The 22,714-nt window shown below is 47.2% G+C and overlaps 1 protein-coding gene across 1 annotated transcript in view; it reads right to left on the reverse strand.

The window, feature by feature from the left end:
- Window positions 1-203: 203 nt before the first annotated feature.
- LOC111268946 (uncharacterized) overlaps window positions 204-22,714 on the reverse strand; it is a 48,545-nt gene continuing 26,034 nt past the window's right edge. Inside the window, exons 4-9 of the mRNA XM_022848208.2 lie at window positions 22,320-22,541; window positions 15,266-15,543; window positions 14,399-14,566; window positions 13,565-13,729; window positions 2,229-3,373; window positions 204-1,797 (exon numbers count right to left, since the gene is read on the reverse strand). Coding sequence (XP_022703943.1) covers window positions 1,661-1,797; window positions 2,229-3,373; window positions 13,565-13,729; window positions 14,399-14,566; window positions 15,266-15,543; window positions 22,320-22,541 — 2,115 coding nt within the window. The 3' untranslated portion in view covers window positions 204-1,660. The remainder of the gene's footprint in view (window positions 1,798-2,228; window positions 3,374-13,564; window positions 13,730-14,398; window positions 14,567-15,265; window positions 15,544-22,319; window positions 22,542-22,714) is intronic.

The raw sequence follows: 22,714 nt of genomic DNA on the forward strand, positions 1-22,714 counted from the left end.
TATATATGAGTGAATGTGACTTCTCTGTCCGGTCTATACGGCAAGCTAGACAAAATGGCTCTTGTCGTCCATATACGCGTTACATACACAGGGTCATTTTAACTCTCACATACCACTAACCCCATTTGCGCATCTATACCGCCCGCCGTAAATTTCCTCATTCTTCGCTTCCGTCTCTCTCTCTCTCTCGCTCTCTCTCTCTCTCTCTCTCTCACACACACACGTACTTATTCACTCTATCGCGCTACCAATTCGACTCATTTTTTTCAATTATAAGCATTTTCTCTTATCTATCACGTCTGAGATCTCGCCTGCGATGCCAGTCTTCACTCGGGATCAATCCACAGTAGTTCATCATTATACTGCAATCTACTGTCACATATCATTATATTAATATAATATCACCGCTCTTCGCTTATTATTAGTAGTAATATCAGTTTTATGATAGATCTTCCTTCGGTTGTTATTGTTTAGTCATTGTTTTTAATTGGTATGATAATGAATTATTGTTAATATAATGCTAATATCCATGATTTGTGTTCGTAGCTTTATTGGTGCCAATTGAATCGGTCTATGTTGTTTGTCTACGCATCCAGTTTAGCACAGCTAACTTCAAATAGAGAGCCGCTGCAGAGGACGCGTTTGTTTCGTTCAGTCAATCAGATAGTCTCTACATGAACGCTGCTCTAAGACTTTCGAGGTCAGTATTTCTCGATGTTCCTTGTTTCGTTTACGATCGGGTTCCTTCTTGAGGCACACCGCTCCTTCAGCTCCTTCTCTAGTTCGCTTACTGCGATATTTTGCTAATTTCTATAAATGTGCTGTTAGCATCTCGTGGTTTAATTGTCCTGTGAGTTCCGAAGTTTACGAAGGTTCCACACCTCGGTTCGGCACGTTTGTTGCGAGAACCCTCAGCTGTAGTCGGCCACATTTATACCTACTGCTTAGTATATATTTATATTGTTTATACGATTTTTTATAATCCATACATTGTTTTTTTTTTTAGCATCATCATCATCATCGTGTCATTATCTCGCTTTCTTTACTTCTGCCATTTCCGCTGCGGACGCTTTTTCTAATGCGCAGCTAAAATCACCAATTACCGTTCAAATCTACATGTACCTTTATGTACCGTTATATATAGAGTTGCTTCTTCAGTATTTTGCTGTTGTTGTTGTTGTTATTGTCCTTTCTTTTTGCTGTTCGTGTTGCTATTATTGTCGTAGCAGAATTCCCATCGCGCGACCCACTACTAACTAGAGTCGGTATTATTATTACGACCCACCCATGCGCACACACACATTCGTTTCTTTTTATCTATTTTATTTGGGTTATCTGCCATCACGTATGGCAGACGCAAAGAAATCGTATGTTTGCCAAAGGATGTAACGCGGTATTGGCGGGTTGATTTGTTGGCGTGACAAAATATTGTTAATGCAGTTGCCAATATTCCGGTTATCGTCGTCGTCGTCGTCGTCTTCGTCGTCGTCGTCGTCATCGTCGTCACTGTGTTAGTCTGCTACCAATAAACCGATATAGTTTAATGTATGAAAAAAGACGGGTGACACTTCACTCACGCAATGGGTACCCGTGCGAGAACTGCGATCTCGCGCGGTTTAAACAGAGCGTATTCGTTCGAGTTATTGGCTAACGATAGGCTTCAAATCTTGATACTCTGCTGTGACGGCGAGGGTGAAGGAGCTGGAGATCCCGGCTCCTGCTTTAGCATACCCTTCTGTGAGAGAGCCAACAAGGCGTTCAGGCTGTTCTCTGTGCTGTTTTCGGGTTCCGCCGATCCTGGAAAGTATATTAAAAATTATATTATACCAATATGAGAACAATGTTAGGCTGAACCAGCTGTCATTGAACATTCCGACCTTACTACATCAACAAAGAACAATTCAGCGAAAGTTCGTGTACGTGCATCCTCAAATGAAATATTGTTTGTTTCTATTTTTCGTTATTACCTAATATCATACGGCTACTATAATAATCGAGTTTTTCCGATATTTAGGCCACTAAGCATTGCTTCAAACAAACGGTTTCCGTTTTGCGTGACGCAAAGTGTATCTACGCCTTAGAACCAAGACGACTACGTATTTTTGAATTTAGTAGGTAACCACGCTGCCACTGCTCTATCGTGGGAGGGGGTGTAGAGGGGACTACTACTACTACTACTACTACTACTACCAACGATAATCATAGCATCGCTAGGCATATATTGTTACCATTGTGCGACTTGTGATGATGCCCATTCGAGGCGGGGTTTCCGTCTAACAGACAGCTACTGTTGCTTCCATTGTTGTTTTTCGATTGCTGCTGCGACTGCTCGCTGGCACCGAGTGACACTCCGGCCACTGGTGGTGGGTTCGGGGAACGCGAGCTAGGCCGGGACATGTTGAGGGGTGAGGCGGATAGGGGCGGTGGACTGGGTCCTGAAGAGCCTGAGATCGTCCTCGAGGTACCCACGAAATCTCCGCGGTCCAGGCGAGGCGGCCTACCTCGCGGCCTTCCCGTGGCACTACTATTACTGCTGTTGCTGTTACAATTATTATTTGCATTGTTTCCACCGTTGTTATTCATGCTGCTGCCGCCAGCTAACGTGGTCGTGGAATTAGTTTGTTGGCTTTGTTGTTCGGCTGAGGTTTGCTGCTGCTGCGCTTGTTGTTGTTGCTGTTGCTGTTGTTGTTTGCTGGAACAGGTGAGCGAGAGTGGCATAATCGACGAGGGTGACGAGGCCACGGCGGCGACCGCGGCTCCCGCAACTACCGCCGCCTCAAGGGCCTCGGTGTCTGCGCAGCCCTTGATCTGGTTGGCTAGCTCTCGGATCACCCGAAGACCTTCGTCCATCAGGGTTTCTTGTACAAGTTGCTTAGTGATCTGCTGACTTGTCTTCTGCTGTTGTTTGCTATGCTGTTGCGATTGCTGTAACTGTTGGAGTTGTTGCTGCTTCCAGAGTGCGGCGGCCGAGTCGATCAGGGGTGACTCCCTGCCACCGCCGATTGACGATGACGACGTCTGCTGTTGTTGGAGCGTTCCCCCTGGTGCTACTCCTCCTCCTCCTCCTCCTCCTCCAATTGACGAATGTTGCTGCTGCTGCTGCGAATGCATTGCTGACGAATTGCCAAGAAGATTGGCCATGTCGGCAGAGACCACGTTGGCGGAGGGCGCAGGCGGCGACGCGGCGTTCGAGAACGACTGCGCGCTGAGCTGCGAGTCCGTATCATCGGTGTCCTGGCCGCCAGGCGTCTTGACGCTCATCACATCTATCGAGCCACTACCGACGCCGCCGAGCGCCAAACTGCTGCCACTGGACGCGGCCGCAGCCGCTGCAGCTGCCGCGATCGTCGCGAACTTTGGACTATTCATAAATCTGCAGTTGAAAAAGGGAGAGGGCGTAAAAGGTAAACGAGAAACGAGCCAGAGCGAGAAACAGCCATAACGAGATTGGGTCGTTAGTAATAGTTGCGGATGTCGCTTTATTCGATAGAAACGAACGAATTGAGGAACACTCATGCACACTTGTGATAAGTGTATATATATATAAGATGGGGCAAAAGCAGGTTTCATATTGGGAAAGAAAATAGGTTTTCAGCTGATACGGGTGTTGCTTCAGCTGTAAGCCTGCGTTTACCCGTCCCACAATCATGTATCGGCAGGATAGACTATGCAGAACAGATCAAACATTCGATGCGCCTAATGCACACACAGTAATCAGCTAAGGCTTGTCGATTACGATACGAAGTGTGGTTTCCAAATGCCTGTGTGCAAGTTGTAGACATCGCACGCCTGGTTACGACACGCCCGCTGCTGTTAGCGATAATTAGAAGGCTTTCGAGGACAAGCCTTACACTGTCACGCCAATGTTCAGCTCGTTGAGAGATGACCTCGCCTCTGTCTCCCCGTTTGAGCCAGCACTTAAGGCCACCCCCTTTTTTAATTCGTTTTTGTCGTCTTTACCTCTAGTGGCAGCGGTAGGTGCCACACTAATTGTAGCTGTTGTTGTTGTTGTTGTTGTCGTCGTCATCTCAGCTGCACCAACCGCTATCCCGTCAGCTGCGCCCCTCGAAGATCTATCGCTCCCTAATGGCGAAGGGGTCACGCACACGGGACAAGCAATGATCGACTCTCTCTCCCATTTTCGTCAGTTTTCATTTTTTTTTTTTGTTAATCATCGTCCTTCTCCTCTGTCTCCTCGTTTTTTGTCGAAAACAATAGACAGTAGATAACCGCCATGGGCGCGACGAAAGCAAACGCAAGTCAGAGAAATGCTATGTGAGAGATTAAGATCGAGTGACTTAAAAATAGTTCAAGCGAGTCTTGTCGATCTACATACTTTTCTTCAGATAGACAGAAATAAACAGAAAGGCGACGAAAAATGGAAAGAGGAGCCAATAGATATATGGCTGGAGATGAGAGTATTTATGGTGGCGCAGGTTACATTTTATTTGTAGAAGCCCTACAGCAGTCGCGGGTCAAGCAGCAGAAACCGAACAAAACGAGAAGACCAAGAGCCCCTTCCCCATTCTACTCATCAGATAGAAGTTTATTCGCCGCTTGACGAGGTGAATTCGCATACGAGGGAAGGTGCGCGTATTGTAGAGCGCCGTTACGCGTTGCACGAAAGTTAACGGACCCCACAAGTGCGCACACTGTGTATCCAGCAGCAGACAACCATCTCTCTATCTGGTTCTCTCGACGCGCCTGATAACCCCTGCTTTGGTTCTTTATCATTCCCTCCTTTCTACCCTGTAACCCCAAAAACAGCTCTTGACTCATCACATCGTCTTACAGGCAAACGATTCTTACGAAATGCAAGGCTCACATACAAAGGAACAAGGAAGACGAGTCAAAGCAAGTATGTGCTCCGTTTGTACAGCGTGAATAAACCAACGAAAGGTTTTGCTCTCTTCACCACTGACCGGAGCCTTCTTAACGCCTTTCGGAAAAGAATGACAAAAACGCCCAAAGGCTTTTGAAACGCGTGAGGGGCACACGCGGGTGGCTTGGGCCACCGGTCGCACCCGGTCGTGCGCCCAATCGACCGAGTAAACCGATAAAGTCCGTGAACGCGTAAGCGAAGCAAGTGACACGGGGCGTTTCGTCGACGGGCGGTCGACGTATGTTGGGGCAGTCCCCCGCCGAAATCGGGAGAGGAATTTTTTAAAATGCATTTCCCTGTTCAGCCCCAATTTTACGCGCATAGCAGTGCCATGATTTCTTTTTTCCTTCTTGGTCCTCTTCCTTTGCCTTCTCCCGCTCCTTCACTGTCTTCATGAGTTCCTGCAGCAACTTTTGGCTGTTCTACGCCATTTTCTTTATTGTCGTTCAGCAGCAGAAACAAGAGCACAGGCTAAACTTTTTGTGTAATTTAAGACTTTTGCGCGTCGTTGAATTTCGATTCCATCGATGCAGACGAGCGAAGACAAAATAATGCCACAGTCGGACAGAGACAGCCCAATAGAACGAAGTTGAATAGCCAGCAATATGGTTAAAGCAGCTAGTAGCGCGCAAGGGTTGTCCAGTACCATGAATGTCGTTACGAACAAGACGTTACTAACTAGTCAACGATGAACCACCGTTGTTTTTCCTACTTAGGAGTGTACTTTTGAAGACGACGGCAGCACCGATCTACAATCTTCTCTAGGCTAACCAACCAAAACAACGAAGAGCGTTGTCTATTCCCTCGATCAAGAACCAGTAGTCACTACAGAACATAAAAAAGGCCCTACAACCCTTTACAGTCCTTGTACCTAAACTAGGCTTGCATTTAGTTGTCTGAACAGCACTACTTTTTTAGTTTAGGCTGACTATAACAGCGAGCAAAAGAGCCAGCGAACTACTGCTAACGTCAGTGACATATACAATGACTAACTCCGTCATATCCAGGCTCGGTAGTCGCCATGGCCACGGTCATGGCTGTCTGCCTGCCTGCCGCCATCACAAAAACGTAATAGTTTACCTTGTACGAACAGCACCGACTCGCCAAGATGGTTCTTACATCGGCATGGTTTGGTGTTCTTCTTCTCTTATGTTCGTCGTCATCGTCTTCGTCGTCGCCTTCTCCTTTTGGGTGCCCTCCCCCTGGGGGTACTCATTTCGCTCTCAAGCCGAAACAACGAGAGAAATAACGAGAAAGAGAAAAAGGGGTAACGGCTTTACTGTTGCAGCCGTCGCTGCCACCCATGCCGGCTGGTGGGGCTCCACTTCTCAGAAGCAGCTGCTCCGACGCGTTAACTCAGCCGACGGATCGGCCTCGAGGTATACTCTGCCTGAACGTTCTGCCGAAACTGACAGGAGAACCAAACGTAGTGGACCCGTCGACTTTTTGTGTTATCCAACTTCGGGACATCAAAACCAAGCGAGCCCCGAGCACCGGGCACGGAGCACCGAACGCGCCCAACAGCATAGCATGTGCGCTCGCTAGGTCGACTGAGTACATTAGTTGACTGGGTAGACCATGGATGGATGGACGGACGGGTGGATCTATCTTGCATCGACGACGAAAGCCGCCGGCCTCTCGCGGGCGAGACGGGGCCAAGTAAAGCAAGGTAAGATGTGCGTAAATAGCGAATATATCTAAATACCAACAGGATAACTACGACGTGGTCGACAACAGCATCAACAACGGACACCATCTCGCAGGCGCATCCTCGTCACAGCGGCAACAATATGGATGTGTTCGGGTTTCAAAGCGGCCTGGCTGGCGGGTTGGCCCCCTAGCTCGTCACTTGAGAGACAAACATTCATGAGCTCCCAAGGGGCTGGACTAGGATCTCGAACACTGAAGAAGCCTCCAAGAGTATAACAACTAGTAACATGGACGAGTATAAAACTTCTAAAGAACGAGTTTCTTAGCCAGCGCGCCACTCGTCGCCTAATAGCAAACACTCCCAAGCAAACATCAACAGCAGCCAACGATGACGGCAACAACGAATACGATTGCCTAGAAAGTATACTGTATCAGTGTAAAAAATGGTACTGAAATTATCTCAAAGGCTATAGGGGTCAGTTTTTGTGTGGGTGCCAAAATCACAATTATTAATCATATAGTATTCGTTATGATAGAGCTAATGGATCTGAATGCCACCCGTCTGAAGTCAAACTTATCGTGCTCCAGGCAAGTCGGCACCATGAGTCATATTACCGATATAGTATTGTATATTCAACTGCCAAGATTCTGGCGGAGTGGATAGAAGACCGATTAATTTCAATAGTTGGGATCAGTCCACTTCTACTGAAGGAAGGACGACATGCAATATTTCTAGTTATTGAAAGTGATGACAAAATTAATAAGATGAAAAGGCGACATCATATGTGGAACTCTTAATTACTGTTGTATAATTGTATGGCAATACTATGCCGCCTGGTAATATCCTAAATCGTCAAAGTGAAGTGCTTGATCTCCGGATCACCTTTGCTAGGTCCTCAAGATAGGAAGTGGAGAGGTACTTCCTTCTTCAGGATACGAACTAGAAACGGGCTATTTGTAAGAAGCATTGTTTTCGCTTGGTCATCATCATCGTCGCCCCTGTCGTTGTTGTCGTCGTCACCATCTCATATATATGCGTATACAGGGCATTGCCCAATTCCAGGATTGGTTGCTTAATTCATCTCGAAGGGAGCCAGATCCATGAAAAAATGTCCAGGCATGACTTGCTGACCCACGCACGTTCCTGTAGCATCCAAACTATCAAATGCTATTAAACGCTCATATATTGAAGATTACAGATGGTGGCTGTAGAATATCTAAGAAAAAAAATCACTAAAAAGAAGATTTTCTAAGAGAAGAAGACCAAGCGACCAAAATGACGAATATTACCGAATGACGAATGTGCCTGAATCAGCTCGCATACGCACGATTTCTCTGAACCGTCCACAACAAGAAGCGGATTTAGAATCACCCTGTATATCGGTACATATGTATATATAGATTCTCGTCGCCATGATTCAACATTAGACAGCTTTTGCTCTCTGCCGCCCATGTTCGTTACCCACTTTCCCCCCAAGCCGATGCTCCGCGGCCAGCGGCTAGCCCAGTCCAGTCCACTCGCTCCTTGGACACAACACTTTTCTACCCCTCGTTTCATCTCGACTAGCGTGCATCACGGCCAGCTTCTCCGGCCTGCTGGCGTGTATGCACCCGGCTTGCACCTCCCCACTTGGTCCAGTCAGCGACCGACGGGGGCCAGAGGCGCACAACCCCTTCGGATGAACAGAATAGCTTGCTCGTCGCCATTGATGTTACCGTTGCCTGTTCGTAGCTCCCGGCTCTCTTCTTGACAGAGACTTGAGTGGACACCATCGGTCCACTACGAGCCGATCTGGGCTGATGCTGCTGGCTCTGTTTTGTCGGCAGCGTTCAACCTTTTTTTCTTTGCCTTCTTTTCGTCTAGGGGAGAGCCAAACACACGCAGTTTACAGTCTAGCCCAGACAAGATAAGGGTATCGGAGCAAAGCGTGATGGCAAACCGAGCTGGCCCCCGTGTCGGGGCGAGATGCCACTTCCCCAAGCCACTTTGAGTAGTGAATACACGGCCAGTACTAGTTCTTCAGACGGTGCTAATACGGGTGCTGCAGTAGCCGTCGACGGGTCGGCAGCGCTGTCTCCAATGCGCCATCACTGTGTACTTGTGTATTGCGTCCTACACTGGAAGCACTGCTGCCACAACAGGCCCTAGATCCCGCTGGTTCTCTCCTTCTCACTAGTCAGCCTCGTGTGCATGAAGGAGATGCGCCTACAGCCACATTTCGATGGACGGCATAATCAACGCACGAAAATTTGCGAACACTCGTGGCAGAAGGACAATATGGACACCAGGCATTCTCCATTGGCATCATGATCCACATCGTTGCCACTGTCAGCTGTACCTTGCTCCCAACCTTCTCGTACACATAAACGCACAACACAGTAGTTTTACCCTGCCAACTTCGTCCCTCGTGCTTTACCAACCCAGCCAAGTTGCCGCCACATTCAGGTCGGGCTTCCAGCAACCAGCAACGGCTGATGAGTCAGCGCTTTTTAACTAGTCGACGGAGGCGCTGCAATAAAGCATCGAAAGAGCGGGACAGAACGCAAAAAGTTGCGCGGCGCCCACTGGTTAACTGTATATCTGGGGAGGGGGGGTGAAAGCACGGACCGGGGGAAGGGTTAGGATAAGCAGCCCTGAAACGGACTGCACGCAGGGAGAAGTAAGGCGCTGAGGAAGAGTTGTGGGAGGAGGTTGCCGGGCAGAGAAAACGAGGATCACAGGGGTGGTTTGGGATGGGTAGTCGGAGTGGGTTAGCGGAATAGTTGGATTACTCAGTGAGGGGTACAGTGAGCATTGCTGCAGAAGGGGTGGGGCCGTAACTATTGCTGCTAGGGCACTGAAGAAAAATGGGTCAGGCGATGAGCGAAGTATTGGTGCAAATAAAAGTGAGGCAAATAAAGATCTGTAACCTTGTATGGTAGATCTTTTTCATTGTGCGATGCTATTTTGTGACATGTATCGTGTTCGATCTTGTCATGCTCGTTCTTTGCCGCGTCGGTCGGCTTGGTCGAATTTATCGTTTTTGCATATTGCGAAACCAGAAAGTTTTGAATCTCAGCTTAATTTAGTCTTCGATTCGCGAGGCGATATAGCTTCGAAGTGAACCTTGCGACGAAATTGTCGGCATCATGGTAAACTATAGGTTCGACACTTTCAATCAGGCGACTGTTTTGGGATAGTGCACTCATGACTTAGTGCCGTTAGACATATGCTAGCATTGTCAGGTCAGTGGCTAAATGAATTTCGAAGCTTGTCGCCTTCAGGTAGTCGTCGATTTTAAGGTCGGTCAAGGGGAAACAATGAGAAATGAGTGACATAGGACAAGCGTGAAATCAAAACCACTTTAACCTGATCATCAGAACCACTGGATTCCGCTCCGATTAACAGAACGGCACATCACCCAGCTCGTGTCCGTGGCCAGTTTCGAAGAAGTTTGGTACAAGCTTGCATTTTTTAGGCGGCACTGTACTCGCATGCATACTTAAGAATACACGCTGATGTATACCGTCAACGGTTGACGCGTGTTGCTGGCTTATCAACCATGTTCAACGCGATGACAGCGCAAAAAATTGATAACACCCCTTTTTCGTCATTAAATTCACTCTAAAATGTCAGAATGGCCGGACGATAATGTCATCTAGAGCGGGCCGGCTTGACTTACTTCTGGCGTCGCTTGCCAGCCGAGGAATAATACGTTTAGGCTTGTCGATAATTATACCGCGGCGATAAGCGATTTGTAAGCTTATTGATATTGTTTCTTGTTATCATACACAGCTTCGAGAGAAGTTAGCCGGGGTTTTAAACGATATTAGAATCTATACGGGCCACCATTACAGGGATTGCCAACCTACATCTTTTTCTACATGATATTTCATTGAGGTAATTTTTTTATACAGAGATAGTACGTAGACATGCATTATATGCTTAGAGTAATATTTATACCTGTATAAGCATCTGTAAGTAAGAAAATTCCGTTATTCATTCAAATTTCGTTCAACCAACCATTACCTTCATTAAACGTGCACCTTCCCTCGGTTGTCCTTTGCGACACTTTTACACTACTCAGACCCAGCGTCATGCAAAATCGAGGAAAAGGTGATCATAACAAAAAGCTTCGCAATTTTCTTGAAATCATCGAAGCTACCCCTCATCACTAGTCCTGCCGCCGTTAGCTCTGCTTCCGCCTGCCGCATCGAGAGACGAAGCAATCAAATGTCGGAGCCACCGTGACTCGTCCTCGTCACCTGGTCGGGATGTGCTCACTACTACCCCCGAGACTCGCTTACGTGACAGCAGGAACAGTGGCAGGCCTCTGGTCATCGTATCCCCCCGGTTTCCCTTACCGACAGCCTTCTGCTACTCAACCCCTTTTCGGGCTGTCTTTGTTCACTCTTTCTTTCTGCATGCGACTGTTTTGTCACTTAGTTCCTCAGCGCGGTCGTAGTCCTTACAATTTCGTGCATCCCAACTTCCACCCTACCAACAAAGTCGATGTGACGTGAAAAGAGCCGACCGAGCAGCAACACTGCCGGAACCCAAAACCAAGACCAACTGAAACCGACTAGTTCTGACTAATCTGACACTATGCCATTCTCGTTACCCCATGTTGCCTCTCTAACCAAGTCGCCTGTAAAGCCTGCGTCGTTCCTCGATAAGGATGCTTTTTCGGCAGCAGTTTGATAGCTTGCTGGGTGGCCAGCAAAACACAGGGCCGTTCATATGCTTAGACGCAGATGCAGCAACGGGTGCCGCTGCTGTCGTTCCGGTATCCCTAGACAGCCAACAGCGGAGTTCGTTGATCGCTTTGTCCGTCAGCGAGCGGCCAAGAGTCTCAGTTAGTCTTGCCTGGCTTGCTTTCTCCTCGCTACTCCGCCTGTACTCTGCTACTGTGTGCTCTTGGACTGCCGGGCTGGTGGCCTGCATTGGTCTGCTGCTGCTGCTGGGGCTTTCGCGCTCGTTTTTTTATTGCTACGCCGACGAGCATAAGTAAGTGAGGGGCGCGTTGCTATCGCAACGCTCCCGTTAACTCCCTTATCCCCTGGCAAACGGGGCTTTTTGGGGTGGTTATAGCAGCAGATCAGCAGAGAGAACGCCGACTCAACCCGAACGGGGGAGAAAAGGAAGAGGCAACAGAAGAGCAGATAGAGAATGGCGGCCTGGCAACACTACAGACGCCATAGTAGAAGGCGGGAAGGGACAGATAAGGGGGGCAGGAAAGAGGGGCAAACCGGGAAAAACTTGCCAGCATTGAGCAAAAAGAATCGCATGTTTTAGCCGTTTGGTCCCGGCTCCTTCCTTGTACGAGTAGCCCTCTCTTGCCCCCTGTGGAGCCCTAGCGCAACCCAAGCCAGTGCGGCGGCAGCAGCAGCAAAGCACCCAAGCTTTCGCACTACTCAGGGGTCCTCGCAACACCGCACTGCATCGGCCGTAGGGATGTCGTGAGGTGACTGTAAGACTGGTGTGTTTGCGGGGAGCACTTTTTGCATGACAAAACGTTTTACTAAGATCTGTTTATCGTGTAGAGGGCGCTGCACGTTGTGTTTCTGCGTTGCGTCTTGTTGGGTTGACTGTGTGAGGTGGGCTGCGGACCTTCACTGGATAGTGGGACTTAAAAGTGATAGAAGGAGAAGCAGCAATAGCAGGAGCACGAGGAAAATGTGGAGTTCGTGGAGGTTCGAAAAACGTCGAGCGCAAATGAAAACCCGGGAAAGGCCAAAAGTTGGGGGCGGCTCGCAACAGAGCGGCTGGCTGGTGTAGAAAAAAGGATCTTCAGGAGCAGAGAGCACATGCGATCAACGACGCAGCGCCACCTAGTCTGGCAAGCAAAACTTGAAAACTGTTGTGCATACATACTTTTTGTACGACTCAACGTGCAGCCGCACAACAGCTGAGGAGGGGTCCACAGAGAAAAACATGCAGAAATGTGTGCCTGCCGTCTGCTTGTGCCGCCGTCCTCCCGTTCCTTCCCGGCGTCCGGCCCCCCTCCCCCCCCCCGCACAGCCATCGTACGGCCGAGTCTGCCGGGCCGTCGACTGCCAACGCCGTTGCTGCTGTTCTGATGAGGGAGCGAAACGGTACGGCGACGGCAGCGGAGGCGGCGGCAGCAGCAGGAGCAGGAGCAGCAGCAGGAATGGTGCGTACTCGAATGGTTTTGGATTTGGGCGGGCTACTTTTTGAATGCGGTAGTAGTAGTAGTAGTAGCATCAGCAAACGTCGCTACGGCCCGTGCTATTGCTGTTGCTAACTTTTCTTGCAACTTAACTCCTTTTTGTTGTGAGCGTAGAACTTGAGGGGGCATTATCTCGCGGTTGTGTTAGATGGGCTTTAGAAGAGGTAACGTTAGTGAGAGATATCCGCTGCCAAATTCACTACATCTCTCCCGGGAATAGGCTTGCGCAGAAGTGCCGATAACAAAAACGTCGCTATGCAACAGCAGCGACTGTGTAGAGAACCTGTGATTCTTTTTTGTTATTGCTATTGTTGTTTCTAGTCAGAACTCGAACGTACAATTCTCGTATCATAGTTTTGGTAACCGATAGCCAAATATGCGTGATCGCCAGCAGAGTTTATAGTTCAGTAATCTTCATCCTTCTTTGTTCTTTCAGGTTATGAAAAGTCGACTATGATGACCACGTAGGTCGCAATGCAACAATGCACTAGGGGTTCCATTGAGGGTGTAGACTATGATTTGCTTGTTATCAACGTGTGTCAACGCAAAATCTAGAAACAGGGCTCGATAGTAGATAATTAGGTACGCACATATTGACTGTCTGATGCATGACGCTTGGTTTGTTTCAACTCTCGACGCGTTATTATCAATATTTGTTATTGATTAAGAATAGCGCCTTTAATTGCCCAATGATTCCCCTATTGATCGCTTCTATAATGTAATAATCGACAGTCTGAAAGACACTTTGAAAAACCTACAACCACGTATTTCTACTAGGACTGCATTAATTCGTCATTTCGTTTAATTGACTGCTTTGCGAGTAGGTTGGGGTCCATCTGCCTGTTCTATTCGAACAACTTACTTTTCGATGCGTTTAAGCTGTTTGGAGACGTCATTTTGATCATTAAGCAATTGCATCTGCTGGTGCGAGATCTGCTCCAGCTGCTGTTGAATGCCGGCGGCCAACGCCACGTCACGCACCGCGCCCAGTCGTAGTTTCAGCTCTTCCTGCTGACGGCCCAGCGATCTATAGAAATACAGGCATAGGAGAATCAGCAGTAGTCGTTGCCATAGAAACAGGATCGGTGCGTCAGAAGGTGCACGTCCAGGATTGTCCCGTGAACCGTGTCCATCACGTAATCGCAGTTTTGCGTGCGAGTAAATCCGATATAGGTTTCCGGGACGGAGATGAAAGGGAGCCAAGGCCAGTTAGCACCACTTTTAGGTGTAGGCTCATATCAATACGTTGCATAAAACGTGGAAATATACAGATATGTAAAAGACAAATGCGGATAAAGTGACATTCGAACCAACTAATGAAAAGGTAAAACAATGATTTTAACATACTATAAATATAAGTTCGCGTCTAGAGTGCCTGCCCTCCTCTGTCATTGCTATTCCGATCCATTGTAGAAAATTTGTTTTTCTCTTTTAGTACACATTAACAGCATAAAATAAATACAATGAAATCGTGAGAATAAATGCATGTATACATTTGTGTAACGCTTTAGAACGCGTTGTCTAGCTAAAAAAGAACGCCAGTCAAAACGGTTGTGCCCCATCACCACCGGATATTATGGTATCATATTTTTCGATCTTTTTTAGCGGCTCCTATCCGTCGGAACCCTGTCTGCCCGTGTTACAGAGGCACAGGCCCCCAAACAACATCCGTCCAGGCGCTTACATTCAAACCTACCTGAGCTGTTCATTGATGTGTTCGAGCCTCTCTTGCCTCTTGCGTCTTTCGTCCTCCACCTGCGCCTTGTCGGCGGCGGGGAACCCGAGCTCAGCGGCCCGGGCTCGCTTGGACGCCGATGGCGTCCCCGCTGCCGTCGTCTGCGCGGGTGAACGACACTCGACGTCGCTTAGATCGCGAATAATCGTAACAGTATAATCGTGCAACAGTGAGATAGTGAGGCAGGCGTTGCAGGGAGATAAAGAATGGAAAAGAAAGGGAAAGACAAATAGTCAGGAAAGTACGCCATATTAAGGTGGTGTAAAAAAGACGGTCTGATTTATCTGAATGCATTTGCGTATTCTTAGTGCTGCTAACTGTAAGAACGCTTAAAACATCGTTTTTGGGCTGGAAACAGAAATGGGGACACGCTTATATGTGGCATGTCGATGCGGATTGGAAATGTTGAAAGAAAATCAAATTTAGTCAAGCTAAGCTTCTATGCAATGATGGGCTAGACTGGCTCGTTAGTGTATTTATTGATGATCCAGCGATCTTTTAAAGCATATGCGTACCATAGTTCGAATAAAATATGTCGACAAACGACTTGGTTGAGGTCCGTGAGACTCCTACTAATAATCATCGGAGCTGAGCTTCAATCTCGGCCTACGATAGCTCTGACCAATACGCAATAGTACCATTGAAGTTTTTTTTCATAAAAACAAAAAAGACCTATTTTCTATTACACGAAATTGTTGAAGTTCAGCTCCGAAAACTCCTACGTTAACCCGGAGCTCAATCTCTTAAGAGGACAAATCCAAATCAATATGCTCTACGTAGTATCCTCTACATCGAGCGCTTACCGCATGCGTCTATTGCGACACTTACGTCTTCGCGAATTGGTTGAACGCACAGTCGCGTACGACCTGTCTGGCCAGAGGAAAGAGCTCTTCATGTCGGCTGAGGAGTGCAGGCACGTGACGACAGATTTGGGCCGCTGCCTCATTCACTGCCAGTTCATATGGACCCAAAGCTGGAACAGCCGACGCCGAGGCAGCTTTACGTTTACCGCTACCAGTCGGCTGCGGTGGAATTGTGTAGATAGCCGCGCATCTTCGAATCTCTTCCAGTCGGCGCGGGTCGTCCTCAGACATCGTCAAGATAAACTGGAAACGAAAACAAATTCAAACACGGTTCCTTGTATTGTTATGCTATCATCGTCGATTGATTAGCGACTATTCCTGATCGCAAACCATTGATTCGTCAACATATGACGGATTATCGATTACTATTTTTGCAGCTGAACGCTAGACTGCAGTTTGCCGTTGGAAGACCGAGTTGTCTGTAGATCCACCGAGCTTAGATTTGGCAACACGTACGTATGCTACATTGATTTATCATAGCCCTGTAAAGATGTCTTTATTTCGAAACATTTATTTTTTAAGTCCTTAGTGCTTCTCACTTATCAGCAGCGAATGTTGCTTAATGAGCAACCATGCCGATAGTGACAGATAATGAGCTATACATATATTCGATGCTTCGTAAGCTGCGACAGTCGATGGCTAAAGGGTCCGAATTCAGTTCATGGGCAAATGCTCGCTGCGGTTGATTAAATTCCAATTCAAAAAGCTGAGACAGTGGAGCCCGCTATTGCAGATGCTACTGCCAAGCTTTGCGTACCGGCTGTCCAGGAGTTTTCTGCGTGAGGGCCACTCGGTGCGAAGAACGAAGGCGCTTGAAGACGACCAAGTTGAATACAGTTGCCCTAGGCTATTTGTTTATTTATTTTTTAAGTATACCACGACCGTTTGCTGCTATGGTCCGCTGTGCATAGTAAGTAAGCGAACCATCACAAGCTAGCCAGCTGGCACAGCAAACGACGTGTGTGTTCGACATTTTGCCAAAATATTGCGTGAATCGTGACATCAGTTTATAGCGTTCTGCCTGATAGGGCTATTGATTAATAAGTTCCTGTGTCCTTTTCCCATTGGCCAGATATTCAGATAAGAAACTGTCGAGCTATACAGGTTATCGGTAAAAATAAGATCTGAGAGGTTTCGAGCAAATTTTAGGTAGGACAGTTTACTATGTGGGCCAAACAAAGGTTTCAGGCCCACCAGGAATGAGCCTCTTCAGTTAGTGCACAAAGTTGTCTTGAATCTACCTTACTGTTATTTTACCAATTGTTTTCGAACTACGATCGTATCATTTAGTACCCGTCAGACTGATCCGTGGTCAATACTGCAGAATGAAACAAAGGTCAGAATAGCGCACGCCTAGACAAATAGCCCGAATTACCACATTACTACCTGTTATTATGCTGCAAGTTTTATACAACGCCGTTCTCGTAGATCGAGTTTCTCTAACGGATCATTGAGCTATGACTAAAAGCAGGCACAGTCCACACTGTGTCCGCACGGTAGCAGGCCTAAACGGCCACTAAGACGCCCGAACAAAATCACCCGCCAGCATTTGTGAGGGCACACTGTGAAATAACCTGGCAGCTGCAATATCATTGGACCGTCATAAGGATTCGAGTAACTACTCGTTGTTGTTGGCCCCGCCACTGCCGCTGCCTGGAGCATCGACGGTGGCAGCTCTATGTCGTAATATAGTGAATGATAGAAGATAAAGGAAAGTGGAATGCATCTAGCTACCCAGGAATGAATATAGCTATGGGTCCAAGGAGTAAGAGGCGCTCTTTGAAGAGCGTAGCGTCGTGAGGGGCGACGAAGTGCAATGAACAATAGTGAAAGTGATTGGCGTGGCGAGAGAACACAGAACAACAAAGAGAGAAACAGTCTTATGTGCGGCATGCACTGGCAGAGAAATCAACTGTGAAATTGGCGCCAAATAAAAACCGGTTAACAGGACCAACAAAAACACACTTGCTTAAAACTCGTGCTATTTCAATAACACTCTCGATGAAGTCTTCCGTGTCGTCGTTTCCTATAGACGGTATTTGAGAGTGATCATATTTGTATGAATAGACAGTCAATCAGTGCCCGAGGATAAATTGCAGCATGCACAAAAAAAATATTTATGAAAAGTACAAATGTTGATAATACAGATCATCGTTGTTATCTTCGTCGTCCTACATAGTAAATCTTGCGGCGCACTCATAGCGTAATGCAATACATGATACTTCGAACGACCTCAAAAGTAGCCGATCGAGTCAACTTCATCAGGTTCAAATGTAGTATGGAACTACTAGGCATATTGAAATATTTACCTGCACATGTGCCTTATTAAAGTTTGGAACTTTATGGTTTTTCGTAGAGTCAAAAAAATTATTTCGGTTCGTCATCGTTAACTTTTAAATCGGTTCATTCCTCATTTCTTAAACAAAGCAAAGCAAAGCTTAGTGTCTCCGCAAATGTTCAGCATAAGTTCTGCCGCTACCAAATGTAAACATTTTGATCTATATGAAGACAGTTTTTCTTACCATACGATGCACACTATCGTAAGTTCAAAAAGTAATTCTGCTCATTAGATGTATAAACATAGCAAATTTTGAAAGATGAAGGGAGGCTAGAAGTGGCTTTCTTTTATCGATAATTATTTATTTTCTACTCTTTTTTTGGCATCCGAGATACGGGCAAGTATCGACCGACAACTGGCGGATGGTCGGGTGGGGCTGGCCCAGCGAACCCAATTAATACACCATCAACGTCGACATCACCCTCATTAGAAGCAGTACGCCAATCCCGATGACGATGACCAACGAAGCCGTAAGGCTGGAATAAGGCTAGCAGGAAGGGCGACTTTAAGAACAGATTAACGGTTTTTGCTTATTTTAAGCAGCAGCAGCAGTATCCATTGCCTCCAGGTTGCTTTGCCTTTTTCGCCGAAACTGAAGAATCGCAGGCTGTAGCTTGGAGTGGACTTGTTGCACGACCCGAGTGTCCCTTGCAGGAAGCAAGCATGATGCCCTGGCAATTTTGTTATCTCGAACGGCATAGGGTATAGGGCTTGCTGTGTACAAGACGGTGGCCGAAGGTAAGGCTTAGATTTGCACGTCGGTGACCGCTGGTATATATTTTGTGGCTGAGCTGTATCACTCAACTATAACATTGGTCTGTCTATAACAGTAGGTTAGATTGAATTCGTGAGTATGGCTGAATATTGAGGCGCCAGGTAGAACTGTAAACGAGCTGTGGGTCCGGTCCCGTTTTTCATGCCCATAAGGCCGTGTTTCCTCTTCATGTACGATCGAGTTAGCAATACAATCTTTCACTGTCGCCCTTTTCTCGCAACCATGATATCCTCAGCAGGGCGGCACAGGACTTTTAGTTGACTCGACTTTCGTATCTATTCTCTATCTCGGCCGTCCTTGCACATTTTTAATCAATTTTCATTTTTTCATCCTGACCATGGCTATGTAACTATGAAAAATGAGGCTGCGCGCAATCAATGTCAAGCCCTCGGTGCAAAAAGCCGGGAGGTGACCGTTCTGCGACTCAGTACCGAGGAGATATGGTATAAAAGTGCTGTAACAATTAGACCGATGCGTTCATAAGCTAAGCTTATGAGATGTACCAATTCAGAACATTATATTGTATAGCAATATCGATGTAGATTGTACATGTACCGGTGCAACATTTTCAGTTATGTGATAAGGTTGTATTTCTGTTTGACCTCAAAGATATCCCGCTAACACATTTTCCTGCTTGCAGTGTCGATGTTCTCCCTGCTGGATGTGGATTAGTAGAATTGTATGATCTAGGTACGATCGAAGGAATCAGTGCTCTAAGGGTACCGAAATCGACAAATGAAATGCTGAGAATGAGCCTTTAGCTCGTGATCATCGGCCGTTAATAACAATAATACTAATTCGAACAACTTCTCGTCCAAGTTCGTATTCCTAGTCGTCTGCCGCCAGTTATTATAGGACTCTTCCGAATTTGATTGAATGCCTTTTCTGACACACCCTTTTGAGCCATATAAAGTTGCTAACTTATGATATGGCTCGTTGTTTCGCTCTTGCTACACTTTCCTACCCAGATTACCCTCAATATACGCTAGTTTCGCGGCGAACTAGATCAAGTTTAAGACAGGCCCGCACTCGTTTAACGCCACCACTTGAGTTCTTAATAGCAAGCAGTACCGCCATCAACCTGATGTGAAGTCAGTGGCTTGATATCGCTTGCGCCTGTTTTTTTTTCTGTCATTCGTCTTTTTCGTCTGCTTAGTACTCGTCATCATCCTCATCTCCCTACTTCCGAATTGAAGAATAAAAAATGGCGCCAATATCGCCCAACAGCTGATGTCCGGGTAGCATCGGCAATGGGTGCGGTCTCTGCTGCTTGTACGACCATCGTTAGCCTCTATGCGCTTGATACGCTCTGCTCTGAGGAGAGATAAAGGACACGCGGGCAAAATTTAGCCTTTTTTTCACTCACTTCTTCATATCTCGTATTGATGACGGGTGAATGCGGAGGCGGTCGCAGTGGCAGCGGCGGCAGCAGCAGCAGCAGTAGTAGTAGTAGTAATATTGACGAAGTGCAGTATAGCTTTTGACGAGCTCCAGTTCTTGGAGATGCGTTGGTGCAACATGTGCTACCAATATTTGACTCTTCGGTCTTAGGCCGCCGGGTCATCAGCTGCTACACCTCTGCCCAGATGCAATTACTACGCCCGTGCCCGGCTGCAGGTTTACTGGGCGCTACAATTGAAGGCAAGCAAGGGGGTATGCAGCACAAGCGATGGCAACAGCGGTGAAAACCGTAGCCACTCGAAGGACGGTAATCGGAGGACATTCAATATGTTAGTCTTGTGTGTTTATATGTATATGAAATACGCTGTTTGCTGGACGACAATGGTGGTCGACATGAATGGTGTTGATGGTGCCAGCGACAGGCGGTGGCTGGACAGGCATGATTGGTTGCGCTACTTGAACAAGAAGCGGAGCGAACGAGCGCTTACCCAAAATCTTCCTAGCCTCAGTGGCCGTAGTCCAATTCTCTCGCCAGTTACTGTCACATTTCTAAGCGGAGAAAGCTATGAGACACAGCAACCGCCCGAAAGATTATGTGAAGACACGGGGCGTCATTCAGCTGAGTCATTGCAGAATCGTAATATGGCTTGGTTGACTGTGTGACTGACCGGGAAAACTGTCGAAAGCAGACAATTTGCTGACTGACTTCGACCGTACAGGAAGACATAGCAGGCTACATAGAGCATACGCATCGTTCGACGCATATCTAAACTCAGTTGCTATAAACCAACCATTGGAGCCTACTACTAGAATTAATTTTGTCCACAAATAGTAATCTAGTTATAAAAAAAAAACCCTACGTATTTTAGTCATTTCAATGCGATCAGTTATTTGCGTATCGCAAATCCGGGAGGGGCAAGTTACTACCTGCCAGGACAGCCCGTCGTTTACGCGCACAACGATGATTTAGGCACTTCATGACAAGGCTACAAGCGAGATACGGAGTAAATGGAGCCTGTGCCAGGCAACTGAGTCAAGCTGATCTAAGACGCTCAATCGTGCTTGCCATGAACGCCTAGGACGGCACACCACTTGTATGACCCCTTTCTATCATCAACACGCAGCATTCTAGCTTACCCACACCCTGTCTTCATTATCAAATACAAGCTGATCCTTTCTTTGACTGTTCTTCACCCTTGCAACTCTTGGCCCATTAAAGGACACTGGTCATTTAAGACGAATTTCGTTAAGAATCGCGTCCGCTAGTCGACGAATGCGTGTGAGAATGACCCCACTTCGGGAGAAACTGTCGCTGCTATACTGAGCGACACTCTTGCAACATTTGCAACGAGCCCGCCTCTTGGTTACTGCCGCGTCCCATCACCACCTCCCCCCTTCCGTTTGTCTCTCCCTGCGCACCAATACCCCAGGCGACTTATATAGATGCAAAGAGATGAGTGTGAGTGTTGAGCGAAAGGATAGCGAAAGCGGAGGAGATTGTGGGGGTCGAAAGGGTAAAAGCAAAAAGTTTTTTGAGTTCTCACAGCCTGGCAATCGAGCAGCTGACCGTTTGGTAACGGCCAGCCAGTGTAGAGACAGCAGGCGGCGCGACGAAGGGCATCTCTCCAGATAGAGCAGCAGCGCCAAGAGGAAAAGGGGACACCGGATTAAAAGGTCCAAAGAACCTTTCCGTTCGTTCAGGCCGTTTGCAGGCACTTTATGGACCGAGCGCAAAATAAGGGAGAATAAACGAGAAAGAGAGGGTAATCGAGAGGCTTCAAAAGCCGGAGATCCCAACTTGACTTGCTTTATAGGAACATTTGAAAACCACTTGGGAAGCCCTTTCCGTCGCAACGACGTTAAAGGAGTGAGCTCACTAGCAAGATACTTGACACTTTCAGCTGCTCCCGGAGCTGCGTCTGTGCATCTCACGGTGGTGCTCGTCAAGGAGCACAAGCAGCAGCAGAAAAAAGCGATACGATGGAATGCCAGCTCATGGCTCGCTAGTCAGATCGAGGCGATCGGTGTTAAAATGATCTTCTTTGCTCGTGTTTCTTAGCTTATGTTAAGAACAAAAGACACCATCATAACACAGTCTACGTTATGAAGCCCGCGTTCCGTTTTGCCACTTGACACACACACCGCTTCCTTCTTTTCTCCCCACCTGGTTGCTAAATGTGCCGATCCGAAGATTCGTGTGTATATCATGCTATATGGACGCGCATCAGATCCGGCCTCCGCCCTAAGCATCAGGCGAGTTTAGTATTTGTTTCAAAAAAAGCTATGCCAACATTGTCCTAGTGATTACTCTGAGTTTGCCTTATGTGCCGTATATCGTTTATTCAGTATGGTTGAAATATGAATGCATATGATATCAACCGTTATCTTGATTCGCCAATTCTTGATCTAATCCGTAAACTTTTCGAAATGACCTATTGTGTAATGTATCCATATATGTGCGAAAATGGCCGCCAAAGATAGAATGGAACTTCTGGAGTGACTCACCTCCATTTCTTTGGGCAATCTCTTTTTCATGTTCTTGAGGTCGAAGGGTGAGAGCGTTGGTAGAATTGATCTGACGAGCAGTTCGGCAACGTCCCCAATCTTTGTGAGCTGCTGTTCGTCGAGGAGACACGAAGAACTCGTTACGGACGATACGGACGAAACCGAACCGCTGCCCAGGCCCCCTCCCGATGAAGGCGATGACGGTGAAAGGCGACCTCCGTTCTGAATAACGACGTCGATATAACGATCAAGTTCCAACACGATGAAAGGCGCGTGTAGAAAACCGAGTAGCAGTGGGAAGAAAAAACAGGCAAGATGAAACCGATTCACAATTAGAACACACAGTCGAAATCATTGGAGATGGGATAGTTCTGACGAACCTATCTATATATATA

The sequence above is a fragment of the Varroa jacobsoni genome, unplaced genomic scaffold (genome assembly GCF_002532875.2).
Source record: "Varroa jacobsoni isolate VJ856 unplaced genomic scaffold, vjacob_1.0 scaffold_1335, whole genome shotgun sequence".
NCBI classification, from domain to species: Eukaryota; Metazoa; Arthropoda; class Arachnida; order Mesostigmata; family Varroidae; genus Varroa; species Varroa jacobsoni.